The sequence below is a fragment of the Bipolaris sorokiniana genome, assembly GCF_000338995.1.
Source record: "Bipolaris sorokiniana ND90Pr unplaced genomic scaffold COCSAscaffold_5, whole genome shotgun sequence".
NCBI classification, from domain to species: Eukaryota; Fungi; Ascomycota; class Dothideomycetes; order Pleosporales; family Pleosporaceae; genus Bipolaris; species Bipolaris sorokiniana.
Genome location: NW_006911899.1, coordinates 1,917,228 through 1,935,189, shown reverse-complemented (window position 1 = coordinate 1,935,189; position 17,962 = coordinate 1,917,228). Strand labels below are relative to the sequence as shown.

At 48.3% G+C, this 17,962-nt stretch overlaps 8 protein-coding genes across 8 annotated transcripts; 4 read left to right on the top strand and 4 right to left on the bottom strand.

Annotated features, from left to right (window-relative positions):
• Positions 1–18: 18 nt before the first annotated feature.
• Positions 19–3,748, top strand: COCSADRAFT_159555 (uncharacterized protein; the record flags this gene model as incomplete). The annotated part of the gene is made up of 2 exons (XM_007700792.1): positions 19–463; positions 2,526–3,748. Coding segments are annotated over 2 exons (1,668 nt in total), but the record flags the coding sequence as incomplete, so codon positions are not given.
• Positions 3,749–4,022: 274 nt separating this feature from the next.
• Positions 4,023–5,069, bottom strand: COCSADRAFT_170402 (uncharacterized protein; the record flags this gene model as incomplete). Its single annotated transcript, XM_007700791.1, has 3 exons — positions 4,023–4,172; positions 4,257–4,377; positions 4,441–5,069. The coding sequence occupies 3 exons, from the start codon at positions 5,067–5,069 to the stop codon at positions 4,023–4,025; spliced, it is 900 nt and encodes a 299-aa protein (XP_007698981.1).
• A 111-nt stretch (positions 5,070–5,180) lies between these two features.
• On the bottom strand, positions 5,181–5,594 carry COCSADRAFT_49502 (uncharacterized protein; the record flags this gene model as incomplete). The annotated part of the gene is made up of 1 exon (XM_007700261.1): positions 5,181–5,594. A coding segment is annotated over one exon (414 nt), but the record flags the coding sequence as incomplete, so codon positions are not given.
• Positions 5,595–8,537: 2,943 nt separating this feature from the next.
• COCSADRAFT_25553 (uncharacterized protein) lies at positions 8,538–10,174 on the top strand (the record flags this gene model as incomplete). Its single annotated transcript, XM_007700087.1, has 5 exons — positions 8,538–9,197; positions 9,261–9,357; positions 9,416–9,698; positions 9,760–9,904; positions 9,959–10,174. The coding sequence occupies 5 exons, from the start codon at positions 8,538–8,540 to the stop codon at positions 10,172–10,174; spliced, it is 1,401 nt and encodes a 466-aa protein (XP_007698277.1).
• A 190-nt stretch (positions 10,175–10,364) lies between these two features.
• COCSADRAFT_86131 (uncharacterized protein) lies at positions 10,365–11,420 on the bottom strand (the record flags this gene model as incomplete). Its single annotated transcript, XM_007700790.1, has 2 exons — positions 10,365–10,972; positions 11,315–11,420. The coding sequence occupies 2 exons, from the start codon at positions 11,418–11,420 to the stop codon at positions 10,365–10,367; spliced, it is 714 nt and encodes a 237-aa protein (XP_007698980.1).
• Positions 11,421–12,074: 654 nt separating this feature from the next.
• COCSADRAFT_180601 (uncharacterized protein) lies at positions 12,075–13,591 on the top strand. The gene is made up of 3 exons (XM_007700789.1): positions 12,075–12,822; positions 12,877–13,428; positions 13,478–13,591. Exons 1-3 carry the CDS (start codon positions 12,221–12,223, stop codon positions 13,488–13,490), a joined length of 1,167 nt encoding a protein of 388 aa, XP_007698979.1. The 5' UTR covers positions 12,075–12,220; the 3' UTR covers positions 13,491–13,591.
• Positions 13,592–13,770: 179 nt separating this feature from the next.
• COCSADRAFT_180600 (uncharacterized protein) lies at positions 13,771–15,843 on the top strand (the record flags this gene model as incomplete). Its single annotated transcript, XM_007700788.1, has 2 exons — positions 13,771–15,585; positions 15,637–15,843. The coding sequence occupies exons 1-2, from the start codon at positions 13,840–13,842 to the stop codon at positions 15,841–15,843; spliced, it is 1,953 nt and encodes a 650-aa protein (XP_007698978.1). The 5' UTR covers positions 13,771–13,839.
• A 238-nt stretch (positions 15,844–16,081) lies between these two features.
• Positions 16,082–17,669, bottom strand: COCSADRAFT_25550 (uncharacterized protein; the record flags this gene model as incomplete). The annotated part of the gene is made up of 3 exons (XM_007700086.1): positions 16,082–16,371; positions 16,400–17,060; positions 17,160–17,669. The coding sequence occupies 3 exons, from the start codon at positions 17,667–17,669 to the stop codon at positions 16,082–16,084; spliced, it is 1,461 nt and encodes a 486-aa protein (XP_007698276.1).
• Positions 17,670–17,962: the final 293 nt, after the last annotated feature.

Genomic DNA, 17,962 nt, shown 5'->3' with positions numbered 1-17,962 from the left:
GCGTTTCTTCAACGAGAAAACGAGCAGCTCCGGGCAGCTCTCATCGATGAGAGACAGCGCAAGGAGCGTATCCAGCCTGGTACGCTCGAGCTGTCTGACGATTATCATGGTGGAGCTACTTTCTGGTCTCCACGGAAGGTGCGAGAAGCTCGCCGCCAATATGAGCAGAAACAGCGCGATCATGAGGAGTTACAACGCCAAAAAGCTATCGCGGTTAAAGCTAGAGAGGAGAGAAAGCTACTCAAAGCTCAAGAACTAGATGCGCGACGGCGGGCGCGGGCACAGGCAAAACTAGATCGTGAGAGGCAGAAAGCTGAAGCAGCTGCCCACCGGATAGCCCGCCAAGCCGCCCACAAACGACTTCAGAAAGCTATCAAAATCTCACAAAGGGGAAAGAAGCCTACCTTCAAGCGCTCTACTGAGCTAGCATCAAAGAATATTATCGTTGGCAGTAGTAGTGGTGGTGCGCAGCGAGCTAATCGATCAGCTGCACCACCATCACCACGCTCGCGTTCAGGCCGCCCCATCAAGCTGCCAATCAAATATCAGTAGATAGATCAAATAAACAATACTACGAGATTACTATACTAGAGTTTCTCGCGATAATAGCTTTTATGTAGAGCTCTACAGCTTCAAGTTTGTGATAGTACTGTTGGGGAGAAATCCGGCGTTGGCCCGTCCGCGGCGTTGGCCCGTCCGGCACCTCTATGTACAAGCGGGTCGTTCTTTCGAGAGTACAGGACTTTAATCTTCACGAGTGACCTCTTCAAATTGCAGCTGAACATTAATAGGCCTGCGAAGAACATGGGAACTATCGAGGCTCGAGTGGATGCGCTCATGTTGCCAAGTCTACAGCTGAGAAGCAGGCGCTAAACTTCGCCACGCTGCCTTCAGCCTTAGCTATATATACACTACAAACGAGAACGACACACTCTATAGCCTGTATTTACAGCGAGCTGAGACGTTTATGCTAATATGTTAGGATTGTTATATTCGAGTGTCTATCTTTGCTATCTGCAAAAGTCTAACAGAATATGCTAGGAGGTGATTGGCGGCACAGCTGCTGTCTCTCAGCTACTCGGTCAGGCGATTACCGTCATTCAAATGATGCAGGATGCGAGAGCAAAGGTTTACGGCGCATCAGGTCGACTTGATGGCTATTAAAGCTAGCTAGATAGATTACTTAGCACACTGTGACTTATGCAAGACGAACCCGAGCTACAGATACCTCTAATCGAGAAGCAGATTTAGAAAATTATCGATGTAGTAAAGAAGATGCAACGCTATTTTAATTTATTTACCGCTTAAATAACGAAAAGCAAGACTAAACAGTACACGCATGCTTTTATTAGTAGCGATCGAGACGAGAGGGAGCTTAAGAATGCCATGAACTAACTAGACTAGGCGAAAGCAGACCTTACCGTGACGATCGTCACAACGCACGTTAGGCTGAGCGGGTCTATGCGCACTAGTTTTACAGCTGCTCTAGTAGTAGTCTAACGGGTTGATAGAAATGTGTAAAAAGTCCTTAGCAAGAGGCTCTCGATGGCTGCTTACTTAGAGAAACGATGTACAGACGAAGAAAGTACTGTAAAGTAGTCTAATGATACTATCCTATACTAACTAGGATAGGTAATGACACGGTACCTTTTATAGCTAAGGACATTAAAGCACTGGATCTTGTGGATAAAGTATCGTAAGTTAACAACGAAGCCTTTAAGGATGCAGATATGTTTAACATAGATGTCGTCGAACGGCAGACCCATACATCTACGGAAAGGCTATAATAGGGCACTAAGGCGCACGGGAGGAGCACGGTCTTGTAAGGTAATATAGATGCAGTAAGCATAGTGTAATGGGCTGCGCCCGTGAGTGAAACACGTGACTGTATCACGTGTCCTATTCATACCGCTTAGTCACGAAACCTTATTCGTACGAAGGAACCTAAGGTAAGAGTATAAAGCGAGAAATGTCGTACAATAGCTTTACTTTCTTTATCTTTCTTCTTCTGTAATACAGGTCAATGCATACTCGTTCGAAGGCCTCTTCGCCCTTAACAGTAGGCAGTATAAGAAGAGGCAGATACAGAAGTAAGTAGTACTAATAAAGAGAGATAGAGACAATCTACTTACTTAGCGCAAGGCTAATTAGTAAATTGCTTGTAAAGAGCGTTAAGAAGGAGAGCGATTCGGTGTTAGCCGCTAGGCTCTAGCAAGCTATAGCAAGTGCAGAGAGACTAGCCATAATGCGCGTACGTGTAGGAAATATACTCTAGATACTACTTAATCTATTATATTGAGATCTCTTTATTATATTACAATGTTGTTAAGATCAATGCCTATAGAGATGAGCAAAGTTGGTGTGGTGCGCTGCTCGCTTGCCACGTAGGTTACCGTAATACACGTAATGCTCTGCTGTGGGGCAGGCTAATATGTAAGCCGCGCCCCTCTGGTACATATATCAAATACACTCTCGTCCCTTTGCCTGTAAAATTAACGGCATTATGGATAAGTCAAGCTCTCTAGTGAAGCTTGCACAAAAGATCCTTGAAGAGGCAGAGAGATTGGAAGCTGGTGGCAATGGCGAGGGGTCGACTGACGCTCTATTTGAAGCAACACAGGAGTTGCAAAAGTCTCTACTGACAGCACCGAAGCTACTTCAACAGCACCAGATCCGCTGTCAATGTCTCGCTAGCTTGAAGTGGCTGGTGAGATTTGATATCTTCAATCATGTTCCCGATGATCTCAGTCCTATTGCCTATACGGACCTTGCTGTCAAAGCGAATGTGCCCGTCAGGCGGCTGCAGTCAGTCGTGCGGATGGTCATGACGGATGGCATTTTTTTCGAACCATCACCAACGCAGATTGCACACACCCAACTATCAGCATCATTCGCATCAGATAGTGCTTTTCTAGATTGGGCTTCCTTCATATTGATTTACCAAGCTCCTGTGGCATATCAGTTTACTGAAGCAACAGCGAGATGGCCCAACTCGGTAGACAAACACGAGACAGCGTTCAGTCTGGCCCTCAATACCGATTCGACCTTTTTCGAGTACTTGGAAGCTCATCCGGACATGACCAAGGCCTTCGCAGGTTACATGCGTGGTTTGCAACGAAGCGGAAGTGGCAGTGTCCAGCACATTGTCGATGGCTTCGACTGGGCCAGCCTGGGCGAAGCAAACATAGTCGACGTTGGTGGGTCGACTGCACACGCATCCATTGCACTAGCCTCCACCTTCCCAGACCTCCACTTCACCGTCCAGGATCTCCCCGAGGTAGTCCAAGAAGGCAAAGCCAAACTACTCCATCTCGCCAGCGCCTCTATAGCCTCACGCATCAACTTCTCAGTCCACGACTTCCTTACGCCCCAGCAACTCCAACCCAACAGTCCCAAACCCGACATCTATTTCCTCCGCAGAATCTTACACAACTGGCCCGACCACCATGCCCGCGAAATCCTCAATCACCTCGCCGTCGCCCTACGTGATAGTGGCAATCCCTGCGCCCGCGTTCTCGTTATGGAATCGATTCTGCCTCTCCCCAGCACCCTTTTTCGCTTCCAAGATGCCTATTTGCGTGTGCGCGATCTTACCATGACCCAGCTGTTTAATAGCAGGGAGCGCGAGTTGGAGGAGTGGAAGGACCTTTTTGCGAGTACGGAGCCGAGGTTGGAACTTAGGGCGTGGAAGCAGCCGCCCGGGAGTGATATGGCAGTTATGGAGGTGGCGTTGGTGGGAGCGGAATGAGTGTTGGAGGGAATGGTGGTGGGGTAGGGTAGGGTAGGGCTGGCATGAAGGTGGAATGATGGTGGTTTGAGTTTGAGACTTGTTGTGCGTGAAAGGACTGCCGTGTGTAGAATAAGAAGAAAAGGATTTTCTGATCGCTTGAGAATATAGAAAGATGAATCTTGATCCATTGTTCTGCGGGGATGACAATAGAGAAATGACTCCTGAAATGATTGTGCTCCCTTCACTGTAGGACGTCTCACTATCTCTTTGATGTGTGATATGCTTTGTACATCTATATCGCTCCCTCAATACTTTGGACTAGGCCAAAAAAGATAGTAAGCATCAAAACTACAATAGCAACCCAGAAAATGTACCACTGGACGCCATCCCTGCGATCATGCCACCACTGCAAAATCGTTGCCGGACGAGATTCATCGAAAGCCTATTTCAGAATGGCTAATCTCTCATGCCAGTACTTAAACTCTGAATAGTCACGTTTTTCAGTCCTCAGCTGACCGCACTTGACCAGTTGGAGATCGAGTTGAACATCCCCGGAGACAGAGCGTCGCGTCTTCGGATCAGATTGTGGAAATAGCAGCGCAAGATTGCCGATTGTTTCTTGTGCCAGCCCATCTGGTAGAAGCTGACTGTACATCCCGCTAGTTGCCTGTACCTAGTTTGATCGAACACGAACCTACACCTGTTGCTACTTGAGAAATGACGCATGATGGAAGATACAAACTCGCTGATCGCCATCAATGAGAAGCAGATGGTCGGTCAGATTATCCGTCCATGCGATTTCTATTCCTGCCATGCGAACAAGGTTTCTCCCCGTGAACAACGGCTGAAGCTTCAATTCCCTAGAATACTTCTGTGGCGGAGGTGCGAAAAATTGTTGCATGCAGTCTTTCAGTGAGCGCTGGTTCCAAAGCAAGGGGGATCGCCCAGAATATGCATTAGCGGGCAATGGCCCTATATCTATTATGAGAAGTAGTCTCGCGGCCAGCCGTATGGCGCGCTCCATTTTTTGCCGCGCCTCGTCTGGCGTCAAGTCTTTGTCAAATTCCGGTGGCAAAATGACCCTTATTTCATTTTTCGTCTTCGTGCTTTCGATTTCTTTCGTGATGGCTATGATATTTTGGTGAGTTGCTGCCAAGAGGTGTTGATCGCTGCCTATCGCCAAACTGCATTCCTCGGTGTAGTACGAGAAGTATGGCTTCCAATCAAGGCCATCGTACTGCAAGTTGATAGTCGAGGAACTATTTTCCAAAAGTTTGTGGGTGATCTCCTTACGTGTAGGTTCTGAAATTTGATTCTTGAGAAGATCGTCCAAAGGCATTTTGCATGCAGAACCAAGTAGGCCTTTCTGGTGTGTATTATCCTGAGCCTATTCCGGAATCCCGCACTGGAACTGTGGTCTGAACAATTTCAAAGTCTCACGATAACTCTCACGTAAATATTGTATGCAAACCTCAACATGGACGGCATTCTGGTAGATTTTCTCCATGAGTCCAACTTGGTGATTGCGCTCATAGATATCCGATTGGTCGATACACACGCTATCAATCCACATGATCCGCTCTAGGCACTTATCTCGTAACTGTCGGAGTGTGTTTTCACAGTTAGCAGTGACCTGTACTCGTCTCGTAACCTGACCAACCGTACTTTCCATCTTCACATATATTTCCCGTGACTTGCTACAGTCTCCATCTTCTGTAGCCCAAGTATATGACACGGCGATATATTGGAGTACAGAATCGAGCTCAGCTGTGATGATGTGGTAGTAGACAGGATGCTGTCCTTCGCCAGAATGAACAACAACAAGCCGAATTTCGTCACGGTCGCGACTAAGGCTTCTGTATTGGTAAATCGTTGAAATCTCCTGTGGGTGAAGAACCTGCCCACACTGCGAGACTATGGGTGCTCTGTCGATAAGGCAACGGAATACCCCGTATGAAGAACAGAACATCATATTGTCGCATATCCGCGCGTCTTTATGCTTGCAAGTCTCTGGCGGCATCGCACAATACCCTTTAACAAAGAGTCCCTGATCCGGCCATTAGCAAATCGATTTGTAACGTAGGATACAAGCTGGTGTTAGATGCCTTGGAGGTTCGTCTCAGCGGTGGTTTTGACTTGATAATGTAAGGCGACTGAGGAAAAAGATAATATCAAGATATCGGATGCAGGGATGTGTATGAGGCGACAAATTGTATGTCGATGTGGAAGATGAAAGATCTAGTGGGCTTTCCCAGAAGTGATTTGGTCATATAGAAGGTCACATCGCAGTTCACCGGTTGCATGATATGTAGAGGCTGCAAAACAACGCACTGCGGGGCAGTGCCCGCATGCGTGTTGTGAGGCTGAGGCAGGCAGTAGACAAGGCTGATATCTGAGCTGAGGCAACTCGTTTGCCTCAGCGTAGATTGCGCAGAAAAAGGTTGATGCCGATTTAGTATAGTATTCAAAATGCCTGGGGTCCCCGTGGGGCAACTGGGCTCAAGTCGCGCACGCGCAAGATCGAGACGACCCCTCCCAGTCGTGAGGCGAAGCAGCGGCCAAACTGCTCCAATCACATTCTTGTAGCGACCGGTGTACCTTCCAGCTAGATATTGCGCCAAAGTACAGCTTTAGTAATCACTGTGGCTGACGAAGCCAGTGAAATTGATTATATAATGTCGGTCGTGCGCGCAATGATGGAGGGTACTAGGAGCGACGCTGCTGTGGCCTGGTAATGCACGGTACGATCTACGCATACCAGGAGTAATTCATAGTACTGATACTTGCCTTGCCTTATCTATAATAGTTAGTTCCGGTCTACAGTGCAGAGGCTGTCTAATCGCCTGAAGGCGTCGTGGGGCATTGCGATAACAAAAGGCATGTTCTAGGACTGGCGCATCACAAAGCGCTACATCTATTTTAGACATCGAGGATAGGTATATAGCAAAAATTCAATACAAAATTGTGTTAGCAGCCTAACATAGTTAGGGTGTCCTGTTAGCGGGAGGATTTTCTAGGTCTCCCTTCTCTGTCCAACGGACCTCCTAGCATCTACCCTTGTAACGTTAAAATAGCCTTCAACGTTAGGAGCACTATCCTCACCCCTAGACTTCCCCTTGCGACCTTTGGATATTTACCAAAGTTAAACATACGCAAGTAGATAGGGGTTAACTAGTATTAATACGATTAACTGCCTTTAAGAAAGGATCAATTATATACCTAGTACTGGAGGGATCGTACTCAGAGATATTTTTCTTAAAGGAGGAATACTGTAGATTTGTATATATGAACAACAGTGTTGTAAAATTATAAGGAGGATGGACTGAACTTCTAGAGTGCAAAACTGTCTCGCCTCAGAGGGCGTCTCGGGCCCTAGGGATGGACATTATTGGGAAATCACAATGATCAATTGTTTCAACGCCTTTCTTCTCTAATAACAACGACAGGCCTGATTCTTTGGCTTTTAGTTCGTTAACGTCCAAGAATATATCTTAATATTGTTATTGTAAGGTTTTGTAAATTTAAGGTAATTGTAGCCGCTTGACTTCAGAGGCAGTGAAACAAGAAAATGAAAACGATTGAGAAAACCATGCTACACGTACTTCGATCAGCACAACATCAGTATGAACCCACACTGATTGGCTGAGATTGAACGACGCCTTATTCATCCACAAATTCCTCACTCATGGACCAAAGAACTCAAGCAGAATGGACTTTGAGCTGAACCGTGAATGAAAAATCACTCTCGACATACACAGCCGCATGCTCCCCGACCTTGCCACAGCACGCCAGGAACCCAGCCCTTTACTCCTTGCGAAAACCATGGCATTCTGGTATTTAGGCAGAATGCAAAAGTTGCACTACAAACCCGCGTTGGAGACTCCACACAGACGCCTTGCTAGTCAGAGACGACGGGGACATGGAGACCTGCGGAGCGGCCGATGAACGTTTTCCAATCTATCCCTGCGCCATCTTGCTTGTGCTTGCAAAAGCTTGGTTCCTGCAGTTGAGCCTCAAAGCTTGTCTTTCCCCGAAATTTTGAAGATTTGATAGCAAGTCAGAAAAATCAACTTGATGAGACGTTGAATGGCGAACTTTGAACAATATACGGTCCAGGGCACAAAATCACCAATTCATACACGTCCGCTTATCAAACAATGGGGCCCCACTGGAGGCAACCCGCCATTATACTCACTCTCCACGTTCTGATCCAATGTTACGTGTCCTCTCCACTGGTTTTAGGTCGTCTCAATCTCGCACGAGACAAGCACCTGCCGCTGATTTCCGGTAACCCCGACGCTTGTATTGCCCCCACAGCGAAACTTAAGTATCGGTGTCACTGAGCTTAACCGTCTTGTTTACCCGTCATGAAACATTTGGCAGAAGTCGAGTTGGATATGCGGTGTCCGTGAGGCAAATTCAGATTGCATATGTAGTATTGGTTCCCCACGATGGCCTTGTCACTGGGTTTCCACATTTCAGGACTTGAGATCGACTACGGAAGGACTGATTGATCCTGCGAACTCCATGGCCCTAGTCAAGGACGCAAAGGTGTTCGGTATTGCATGCTTTGTTTGCTTGGGAGGTTCGCTATATGGATACAATCAGGGTGTCTTTTCTGGTGTTCTTACCATGAACTCCTTCAAGAGGCATGAGTAGCTTACGACAAATGTCAAGTCATTACTGTCAACCCTAACGATTACCAGATATGGGCGACTAAATCGAAGATCCATAGACGCTGGAATGCAACTCTTCTAAACAAGGCTGTCTCGTTTCCATCCTCGAACTCGGCGCTTAGTTCGGAACCATGCATTCTGGCTTCCTGGTTGAGATACTGTCACAGAAATGGGCCATTCTGATCAAAGTCGACATATTCATCGTCGGTGTTATCGTAAAATGCACGGCTATCACAGGAATCGGACATAGCGCTGTCCTGGGTGGTCGCTTTGTTACGGATATGGGCGTCGGTTCTTTGTCGATGATTGTGCCGATGTATAACGCGGAGCTGGCGCCGCCAGAGGTACACGGTGCGCTTGTTAGACTTCAGCAATTGAGTATCACACTTGGAATCATGGTCTGTTTCTGGATCGACTATGGTACCAACCACATTGGCGGAACCGGGGCCGGACAAAAGGATTCTGCATGGCTCATCCCTCTTGCGTTGCAGCTAGCTCCCGCCGCCCTTCTCGGTGTCGGCATGTTGTTCATGCCTTTCTCGCCACATTGGCTCGTCCACAACAATCGCGAAGACGAGGCCCGCCGTGTACTCGCTCAACTACGCGAACTTTCCCAGGACGATGAGCTCGTTGAGCTCGAGTACGCCGAGATCCGCGCTCAGAGCTTGTTTGAGAAGAAGTCGCTCGCAGAAAACTTCCCCCACCTTCAAGATATGAGTGCTGTGTCAATTTTCAAACTTCAGTTCGTGGCGATTGGCAGCCTATTTACGATAAAAGGCATGTTCAAGCGCGTCATCATATCAGTGCTTACCATGCTATTCCAACAACGGACAGGAATCAATGCAATCTTGTAGTATGCACCGACAATATTCGGTGATCTGGGGTTGTCGAGCAACTCTGTTAGTTCACTGGTTACTGGTGTTGTTGGCATCGCCATGTTTCTAGCGACTAGTAACTTCAAGATCCATACATATCCCAAACCTAATACTTGATGCTAATGAATCAACAGTCCCGGCAGTCTTGTATGCTGACACGCTTGGCCGCAAACCAGTGCTTATCAGTGGAGTTATCGGTATTGCTGCTTGCCACTTCATCGTTTCTGGCATTGCAGCCGGGTTCGAAGACGACTGGCCACACCACCAAGGTGCCGGGTGGGCGGCATGCGCAATGGTCTGGCTATTCGTCGTCTTCTTTGGTTACTCGTGGGGTCCCTCCTCGTGGATCGTCATGGCAGAGATATGGCCTCTGGCAAATCGTCCATACGGTATCGCTCTTGGCGCTTCTTCCAACTGGTGAGTGTAGTCGGCGTTCGATGAGCGATCTTCATGGCTCGAGATACTGACGTCATTGTAGGATTAATAACTTTATTGTTGGCCAAGTGACACCAGACATGCTTACGCACCTGCGTTATGGCACTTATATCTTCTTTGGTATTTTCACTGCCGTGGGTGCTGCTTTTATCTTCTTCTTTTTCCTGAAGACAAAGGAGTTGTCACTTGTAAGTTGGGAACCCGAATCATTCAACCAAATACAATGTTAATCACCGCTATAGGAGGAGATGGACCATCTCTTTGGCTTTGTCGGCACTGCTCAGCGCGAAAAGGAGCGTTGGAACGATGTCTATCGTGAGGTTGGGCTTGCGGAGCTACGAGAGCGCTGTGGTCTGGTGGATCAGAATGCTGGCTCGGGTGCATCGATAGCAAAGGAATTGCCAACCTACAACGACACGCTTGAGAAGAATAAGCCGGCATTTCATGAGTCGGCATAGATTTCAGTGTCAGGATAAATGAGATTGTAGTGAAAGAACGCTCTATGTAATCGTGCAAAGCGATTGCGTAGTCATAGCCTGCATGTGTGTATCATCTTCCATACTGTTGCTAATGTTTAGCTACAGTTTATATCTCGTGCTTTAGGCATGGGAGCTGCCCAACTCATCATCATGGTAGAAGTTTCAAAATCTACTTGCGCAAGCTCCTTGTCGTTTGTCTCTTGATTCTCTCATCAACCTTGAGAACAGGCTTACTCACCCTCTTCGCAAGCACAACAGGTTTCCTTGCCACCGCAACCGCGCCATCCCTGCTCTTCCTCTCCTGCTCTTCCATTTCTGCAACCGTCTGATCCCGAATCCTCTCCGCCACTTCCTCCCACACGCCTGGAACCTTGGTCTTCATCGTATACAACCTACCTTCCTTGACATAAAACTTGAACCTCGGTTCGTTAATTACATCCAGAACCCTCTTCAGAATGCCCTTCTCCCTTTGCCTCTGCGCCCATGCATCTGTCTTGGGCAACTCGATATTGGCAAGGCGAAACCGGCGCTGCGGTAGAGCGCGCAACTCATGTAGGAAAGCGGTGGTGTGTTTGCGGAAGGGGAAGATGCGGAGCGTGACGAATTCGAGTTTGTTGTTTGCGGTCGCAAGGGGGTTCTTACGCAAGGTGCTGGCGAAGCGGAGGAGATCATGGCGGGAGCGCCGAGCGTGTTCGGGGATTTGAAGGAAGATTTGGTGGACGAAGGGGGCGGTGAGGTACGCGAGGGTTAAGGTAGGGATGGTGCCAAGGACGCCGACTGAGTGGGATTGTTAGATGCTGGTTGGATATTGGTAGTATCATAGAAGAGAAATTGGGAGAGTGAGGAATTGGAATGCCAATTGAACATATGCCCTTTGAGGTGTCGTAAAGTTACATGACTGGAAAGGATTATAATGAAGATGCAAAATAAGAAGCAAACATGTGTTAGGAACCCGGAAAAAAACTACAAAGATAAACAGAGAAAGAAATAGACGTGAGTGGAAATGGTGCGATTAGCATTGAAAGAGATGGTTGCAGGATGAACACCAAGCTAAGTCATGTAATATTTCGAGGGGTGAATGAACATGTACGAAATAATGACGAAAGTCAAAACACTTACCCAAGATGGCCTGCATCTTTCTCAATCGCGGGTCAGGCTGGTTTTCATTGTTCCATAAGGGGGGTACACCAAAGACTAGAGTGGTACCGAACTGCAGCAAGGCCATTGCTTTCCAGAAGGAGATCCATGTGGTTCGTGCGTCACCCGCATCATAGATAAGTAGTCTAGACGGGTATTCTATTTGGTCATTAGTCTATGGCAGCCAGATTTAAAGACGGTGATTTTCACGTACTCCTGTCTTTCTCAATTGTCTTGGCTCCTTCTTTTGCTGATTTTCCGAAGAAGCGCAGTGTGGGAGAAGTGGAAAGTTTCCTTTGACAGCTCCGACATATGAAGCTGGAAATGTGTGTCTTGATCACCGGTCTTCCAGCTCTTGATAATGGTGCAGTGCTTCTGAAAGCAGCCGCAAAGACGAATAGACGTGGCTGCATGTTGAACGGGAGTGGGTGGGTGGTGAGTAGAGAAAGGGTGTAGCAATTGTACTGCAACAGCAAAATAATTTTCCCCGCAGTGTGCAGATTTCTTGTTGACAATCGTTCAATGGCTGCTGTCCATAGTGGTGGTCGCTCTGATCGCGCGTGTCGAGGGCAATTGGCCAATTACAGAAAAGCACGAGGTGGTGAATAGAAATCGAGTTTTGCAGATGTCGCGGTGTCACGTGTGTCGGCGACACGGCGCAAGTTCGCCCGAGCGTCGAGGGGCGGCGGTGCGTGTCTCAGGGTCTGGGCTGGAGACAAGGAGAAGCCACGATTCCTCTATACTCCAATCGATTACTCTACTCCACTACACACGTGCCAGCCGTCACTATGTCTGCTACTAGTCATATTGTTGTTTGAATCACCGTTATTTCCCTGTCAAGCCCGCTTCGGATTTATTGGTGCATGCTTCATGTGATAGGCCGCAATTATGTTGTTCACCCGCGCGTTCCTAACGCTTCTTTCATGCCTTTCCCTCGGCTCCGCTTACCACGACCTCAGCGACGAGACACTCAAGCACCTGCCTGGGCCCGGCGATGATTTCGACATCAAAAAGGGCTCCTTGCTGGCGCCTATTCTAGTCCCTAGAGTATCCGGGACTGAGGGCAATGCTGCCGTGCGCAAGCATTTTGTAGACTTTTTCAAGTCGCAATTGCCCGAATGGCGGATAGAACTGCACAATTCCTCGTCGACGACGCCCGTCAGCAATGGAAAGGAAGTGCCTTTTGTCAACATCATTGCCACGCGCGACCCTCCAGGCAGTTTGGAGGGCGATGTGTCGAGGCTGGCGCTGGTCGCCCACTACGACAGCAAGTACACGCCTCCGGGCTTCATCGGAGCCACCGACAGTGCTGCCCCATGCGCTATGATCTTGCATATTGTACGCAGCATCGATGCGGCCCTGACCAAGAAGTGGGCCAGCTCCAAGGGCGACGACTTTGAGGTCGAGCACAAAGGCGTCCAAGTTCTGCTGCTGGACGGCGAGGAGGCTTTCAAATTATGGTCCGATACTGACAGTCTTTATGGTGCCAGGTGGGTAATGCTGTTTTTGATCACCACGGCCAAGTGCTAAGCTATGACGTGCAGGGCTCTCGCTGGCGACTGGGAGTCGACCTTCCATGCCGCCGCTTCGATTTACCGGACGCCCCTCGACTCGATCGAACTCTTCGTCCTCCTTGACTTGTTAGGTTCCAAGAACCCACAAGTACCCTCGTACTTTTCAACCACTCACTGGGCGTATCAAAATGTGGCAAAGATCGAGGACCGCTTGCGCAAACTGGGTCTGATGAAGTCATCTCCAAACCATAAGTCCAAAATGGCAAAGCGTGAGAACAAGAAGCCTCGCGCTGAGAAACTCTTCCTGCCCGAAGCGTCCAAGCAAAGCACCAACTTCATGGGTGGGTTTGTGCAGGACGACCACGTTCCCTTCATGGCTCGTGGTGTTGAAATTCTGCACATGATTCCCTCGCCATTTCCAACCGTGTGGCACACAATGGAGGATGACGCAGAACATCTTGATATAGATACGGTGGAAGATTGGACTAAATTGTTCATGGCTTTCACCGCTGAATGGATGGAGTTGGAGGGTTTCTTTGACTTTAAGAAAGAAAAGAGGGAAGAAACAGCAAAGTCGGAATTGTAAGCAGCTTCCTCCCAATCAAACTATCCGTAAGTTAACCCGCCACAGTGAGATACCCTGAAGTCTTGCAAGTACTTGCAAATGAATTGTTCCAAACATCCAAGTGACATTGCATTGAACGTTGTGTGCGGTCGTGTTTCGCAGTCTTTGCATTGATTTCCCTCCATACTAACAATGAGACAAAGGCTACAATGACAACAAGGTGTTCAGATGCCACCGCTTCCACCCAAGACTCGTCAAAGGCATGGGTTTCGCACTGGGCATCGAGATACACGGCACCTTCATCACACCTCAAGTCCCGCGCAACGTCTGGTGTCCTATGCCTTGATTTTCGGAGCCGACATACATGTCGTTAATCTTGAATTATAGTGACAAAACATTCTCGTAGTGCCGATAACAATATCAGCACAATGCCCACAAAAAGAGGGAAACAAAGCCATACCAGCACATACGGTCGATCTCTAGAGCCTGACGAACGCAGCAAGGCGCTACAAGCTGCTACACATCGCCGAGGCGGTACACATAAGGTGCGCGATTCAGACAGGACAAATTCCGTCTATGATGCCTACAACTACAAAGAGCTGCTCGATGCAGCAAAAGAGCGCGGTGTATATCGCAAGGACATGAAAAAGGTGGAAATGGCGTGGGCGCTGAAGCGAAACGATGAAGACAAGAAACGCGCTGAACGCGAAAATCTAAATGCTCTCCGCAAGAAGCAAGAGGAAGCGAAGAGAAAACAGGAACGCATCGTTGCAGAACAGGAGGCGCTGATCGAAGCTAAACTCCGAAGAAAGGTCGAGAAGATGCGGAAAAAAGAGCGACATGAAAGTGTCAGCGACGACACCATAAGTGACAACGAGATAGAAGCCCAGGAAAACATTCCAAATGAGTACATGGGCGAGGCTATAGGATACGCACTCAGCGACTCGTCCTGGGATAGTACTTCAACGGAATCAATCCCCGACCCCACCGATCACATCCTCATACCATCCTGTAAACTCCAACTCTTGGAATGGCCACACGAAATCATGCCACCTGTCAACCCGCCTTGTTATCTCTCACATGTCCCCGCTCTCCGACCGACAACAAAACCTTATGCCCCACTCAAGATCATCACAACAACAAGCAAGCAGAAAATCTGCCTCCCAGGGCTCAAATACCCCCCAACCGTAGACCCAGACTTTGTTCCCCTTCTCCCTGACTCTGTGCGCGCCGCAGCCCACGAAGGGCGTTTAGAAGGCATACTGTGCAACGCTATTATTGAGACTGGTGAAGACTGGGCTTCTCGGACACTTGTCAGAGGAAATGATGCTACTCTATATTTTCATATCGGCAATGCTAGCACCCCGGCGGCCAAGAGCCTTGCTGATGTGTACAGCAAGTGGAGCATGGAAGACAGAGGAGTGAGACGCGTAGAGATGACGTGTGAAGCGTATCGTGAGGCGAGGGAGAAGAGGAAGAGAAGGAGAAAGAGGATCAAAGGGAAGTTGTTGGCTGAGGTGTATGAGACGTGCAAGTGGAGGCCGAGGGCTGTGGGATACGTACCTGCGTATCTAGACTTTGGGCTTAGAGAGATGTATGGGGATGAGAAAGAACTCAGGAACTTGCGGTATGTGAGGTTCAACAGTTGCGATGTGCCGCATTATTATTTTTGGGTACGGGATACGAAAGGAGACGATGAGAAACAAGTAAACGACGGGGAGGAACCTCGATGCTATATTGCGAGAAAGACCGTGGGCAAAGAGCACAATCACGGAGTCCATTTTGCAAAGAAACAACCATACAAGCCTTGCACCCATGCAAACGACAACCCGTCTCGTGAAATTGAGTCTACCGAAGGCTGCAAAACTGAAAGCTTTGCGGATGACGCTGGCGCTGACATGAATGAAGAAGCATTATGTCGCAGGGCCAGCACTATACTCATTCTCGACCCGCAAGTGAATCACCGCCAGTCAATTATGGATTGGCTAGAGCAGATTAGCCCGAGTTTCAACGAGCCGCCGCTTCCACTGAATCCACCGGAGCCTTTTGAGATCACCCCGAGGGATGCTAATGGGATAGACAATCAGAAGGCAACCCTTGCACACATACCAAAGCGCGAGATAACAGATAATTGCCCATTTTGTAGTTTGTCATGGACTGCGATGATATCTCAGGTGTGTACAGCAAAGCTTCTTTAATCACATGAAGGATTAACATTCTTGCAGGAACAAGCCGACCACATGCTTTCTCATGGCGCTCGTCCAGAGAGACCACCGCGCATGTTGTTTGAGAAGATATTCGCTCCAGATTATGTGGATAGGTTGTTTGTCAAAAGGAAGGCGGGATTAGATGGTTTTGAATTTCTGGAAGAATGTCGGAGGATGAAACGACGAAGGGTGGTGTTGCCAAAGGCCAGAATGGCTAGGTGTTGATTGGCGAAATACAACGACGGTGATAAGTCATTTTCTTAGTGTAAGCAAATAAACAAGTACATATTATGATATGCGATTTGTTGTCTTGTTCTCGATCCATATATCAACGTGTAGATTCCGTCTCACCCCGTTCACACGACTTGGTCTCAGAAACACACCTCGTATTTACATTAGTTGTTTCTACCACCTCTCAGTGAGTGGCTTCATATTTACCCAGTCAAACATCCTGCGGTCGACTTCATTTGGTATCATCTATCTCCAGCTCATCGAAATCGCTCAGATCATCATGCTGCGAAGTGCAGCATATCCCCCAAAAGACTTCGCTCCCGCTCCCCGTCTGACTCTTGCCGAGGATAGATGCCATTAATGATGCCGCATTGGGCCGCAGTTGCTGTTGTACCATGATCATGTCTTGAGTCCATGCCAGTGCTGCATTGTCGGCGGGATTACCCATTTCTTTGAGCTGTTTGATAAGAGCATCCGTACTAGTCGGATTCGTGCGTATAAAGGCCTGGAAATTCCCGTGCTCTTTGAGAAAGCTGTAAATTGAACCAACCGTTCTGCCTTTGAGCACAGCCGTCATCTCCAGAAAGACCACTCCCAAACTCCAGAGCGCGAGTCAGGCAGCCGAAAAAGGTACTTATTTCTTGATGTTTGGTTGTATCCACACTGGCCAGGTAAGCAAATAAGTCCATATCAGCAACAGGAGACACGATGAGACCCATGTACTTTAGATCGGTATAGCTCCCAACAAACTCAACCACATGGTGGTACTTGATACGCTTCAAGGCTTTCATCTCAGTAATAAACTGTTTAACGACTTCTGTTCTTCGTCCACTAAACGCAGCGCTCCGTGGCACTCGCTTCAGCGCGTACTCTCTGAAGCTAATCAAGCTGAGCACCCGGTCCACCTGTCCGAACTTACCAGTCCCAAGAATACCCTTCATCTCCAACGGAAGTGTCTTGTGTTCCCGGAAGAAGTAATGCCACCCCTCTTCGCCTTTCTCGAGGTCCATAGACTTGATCATGACTAGGTCCTGGGTAGTCACGATTTGTGAGCGCTTGCTGGGCACAAGGCATGAAGGGAGCCCTCGCTGATTAGTGAGGAACCAGTGGTCAGAGAAGCCTAGATCGATGAACCTGTCGAGAAGGTCCAGGCAATTGATGGTCCGAAGCACTATGTATGTTCTTGGGACTTTGCTCCATTGTAGATTCACCTGAATAAGAAGGAGCGAGACTTGTTGAATCTCAGAGTCAGTGTATTCTGTTTGTCTTTGATTGCTGCTGTCGAAGAAATCGCCGAGTCAGCTAGATACCACGTCTGCCAGAGATTTTGTTGAAGCAGCTAGTGCCTCTGCAGGAAATTCTGTGGGCAAAGTCTCTTTACACCTAGGTTTTCTCACATGTTGAACGTCCTGAAACATTGTTGGTTGTTGTACTGACTGTTGAGACGATTGCCGTTCCCTAGCAGGAATTCTTTTATGCAAAGTCTCTATACTCGTAGGCTTGCTGTTATTACGAATGTCTAGAACTTCCGTCGGTGGCTGTACCAAGTGCTGGGATAACTGTCGTACCTCTGCATGGACAGCTGCATATGGAGGATCCTTACTTTCAGGCTTGTTCACATGATGAGTGTGTGGAATCTCGGTTGTATGTTCCGATGATTGATTAGATAATTGCTGTGAATCCGCAGACACTGCTGTGCGTAAAGGCTCTTTTCTTGCAGAATCGCTCTCATGATGAGTTGACAGGACTTTCTTTGGTCGCTGAACCGATTGCGAGGATAAACGCCGTGTCTCTGTGGGTTTGCCTTGGCTGTCACGCATCATTGCCAACCACCTTTTATCGTCAAGTATGTCCTCATGGTCCGAACCAATCAATCTCTCTCGCTGCCACACCAACTATACAGAATGGATCGCAGGGTGTCTATGGATCCGCGCGCGATGTGTACTTCGGGTTCTGTATAAATTCTCAGGGCATGTTGAACGTGATCGCTCGATATCCTAGCTCTTGCTGAGACTTGACAGAGACCATCGAACAGCGAGCGAAGTTATGCCGAGATGCGTTGTTCGTTTCCGAGCCCGAAGTCGACCGTCTGTAGCTCGCCACTGCTAAGGGT

Coding starts and splice junctions, on each gene's coding strand:
- COCSADRAFT_180601 (XM_007700789.1), top strand. CDS start 12,221: ATGTTGTTCACCCGCGCGTTCCTAACGCTTCTTTCATGCCTTTCCCTC. Junction 12,823..12,876: donor GACAGTCTTTATGGTGCCAG/GTGGGTAATGCT, acceptor TATGACGTGCAG/GGCTCTCGCTGGCGACTGGG.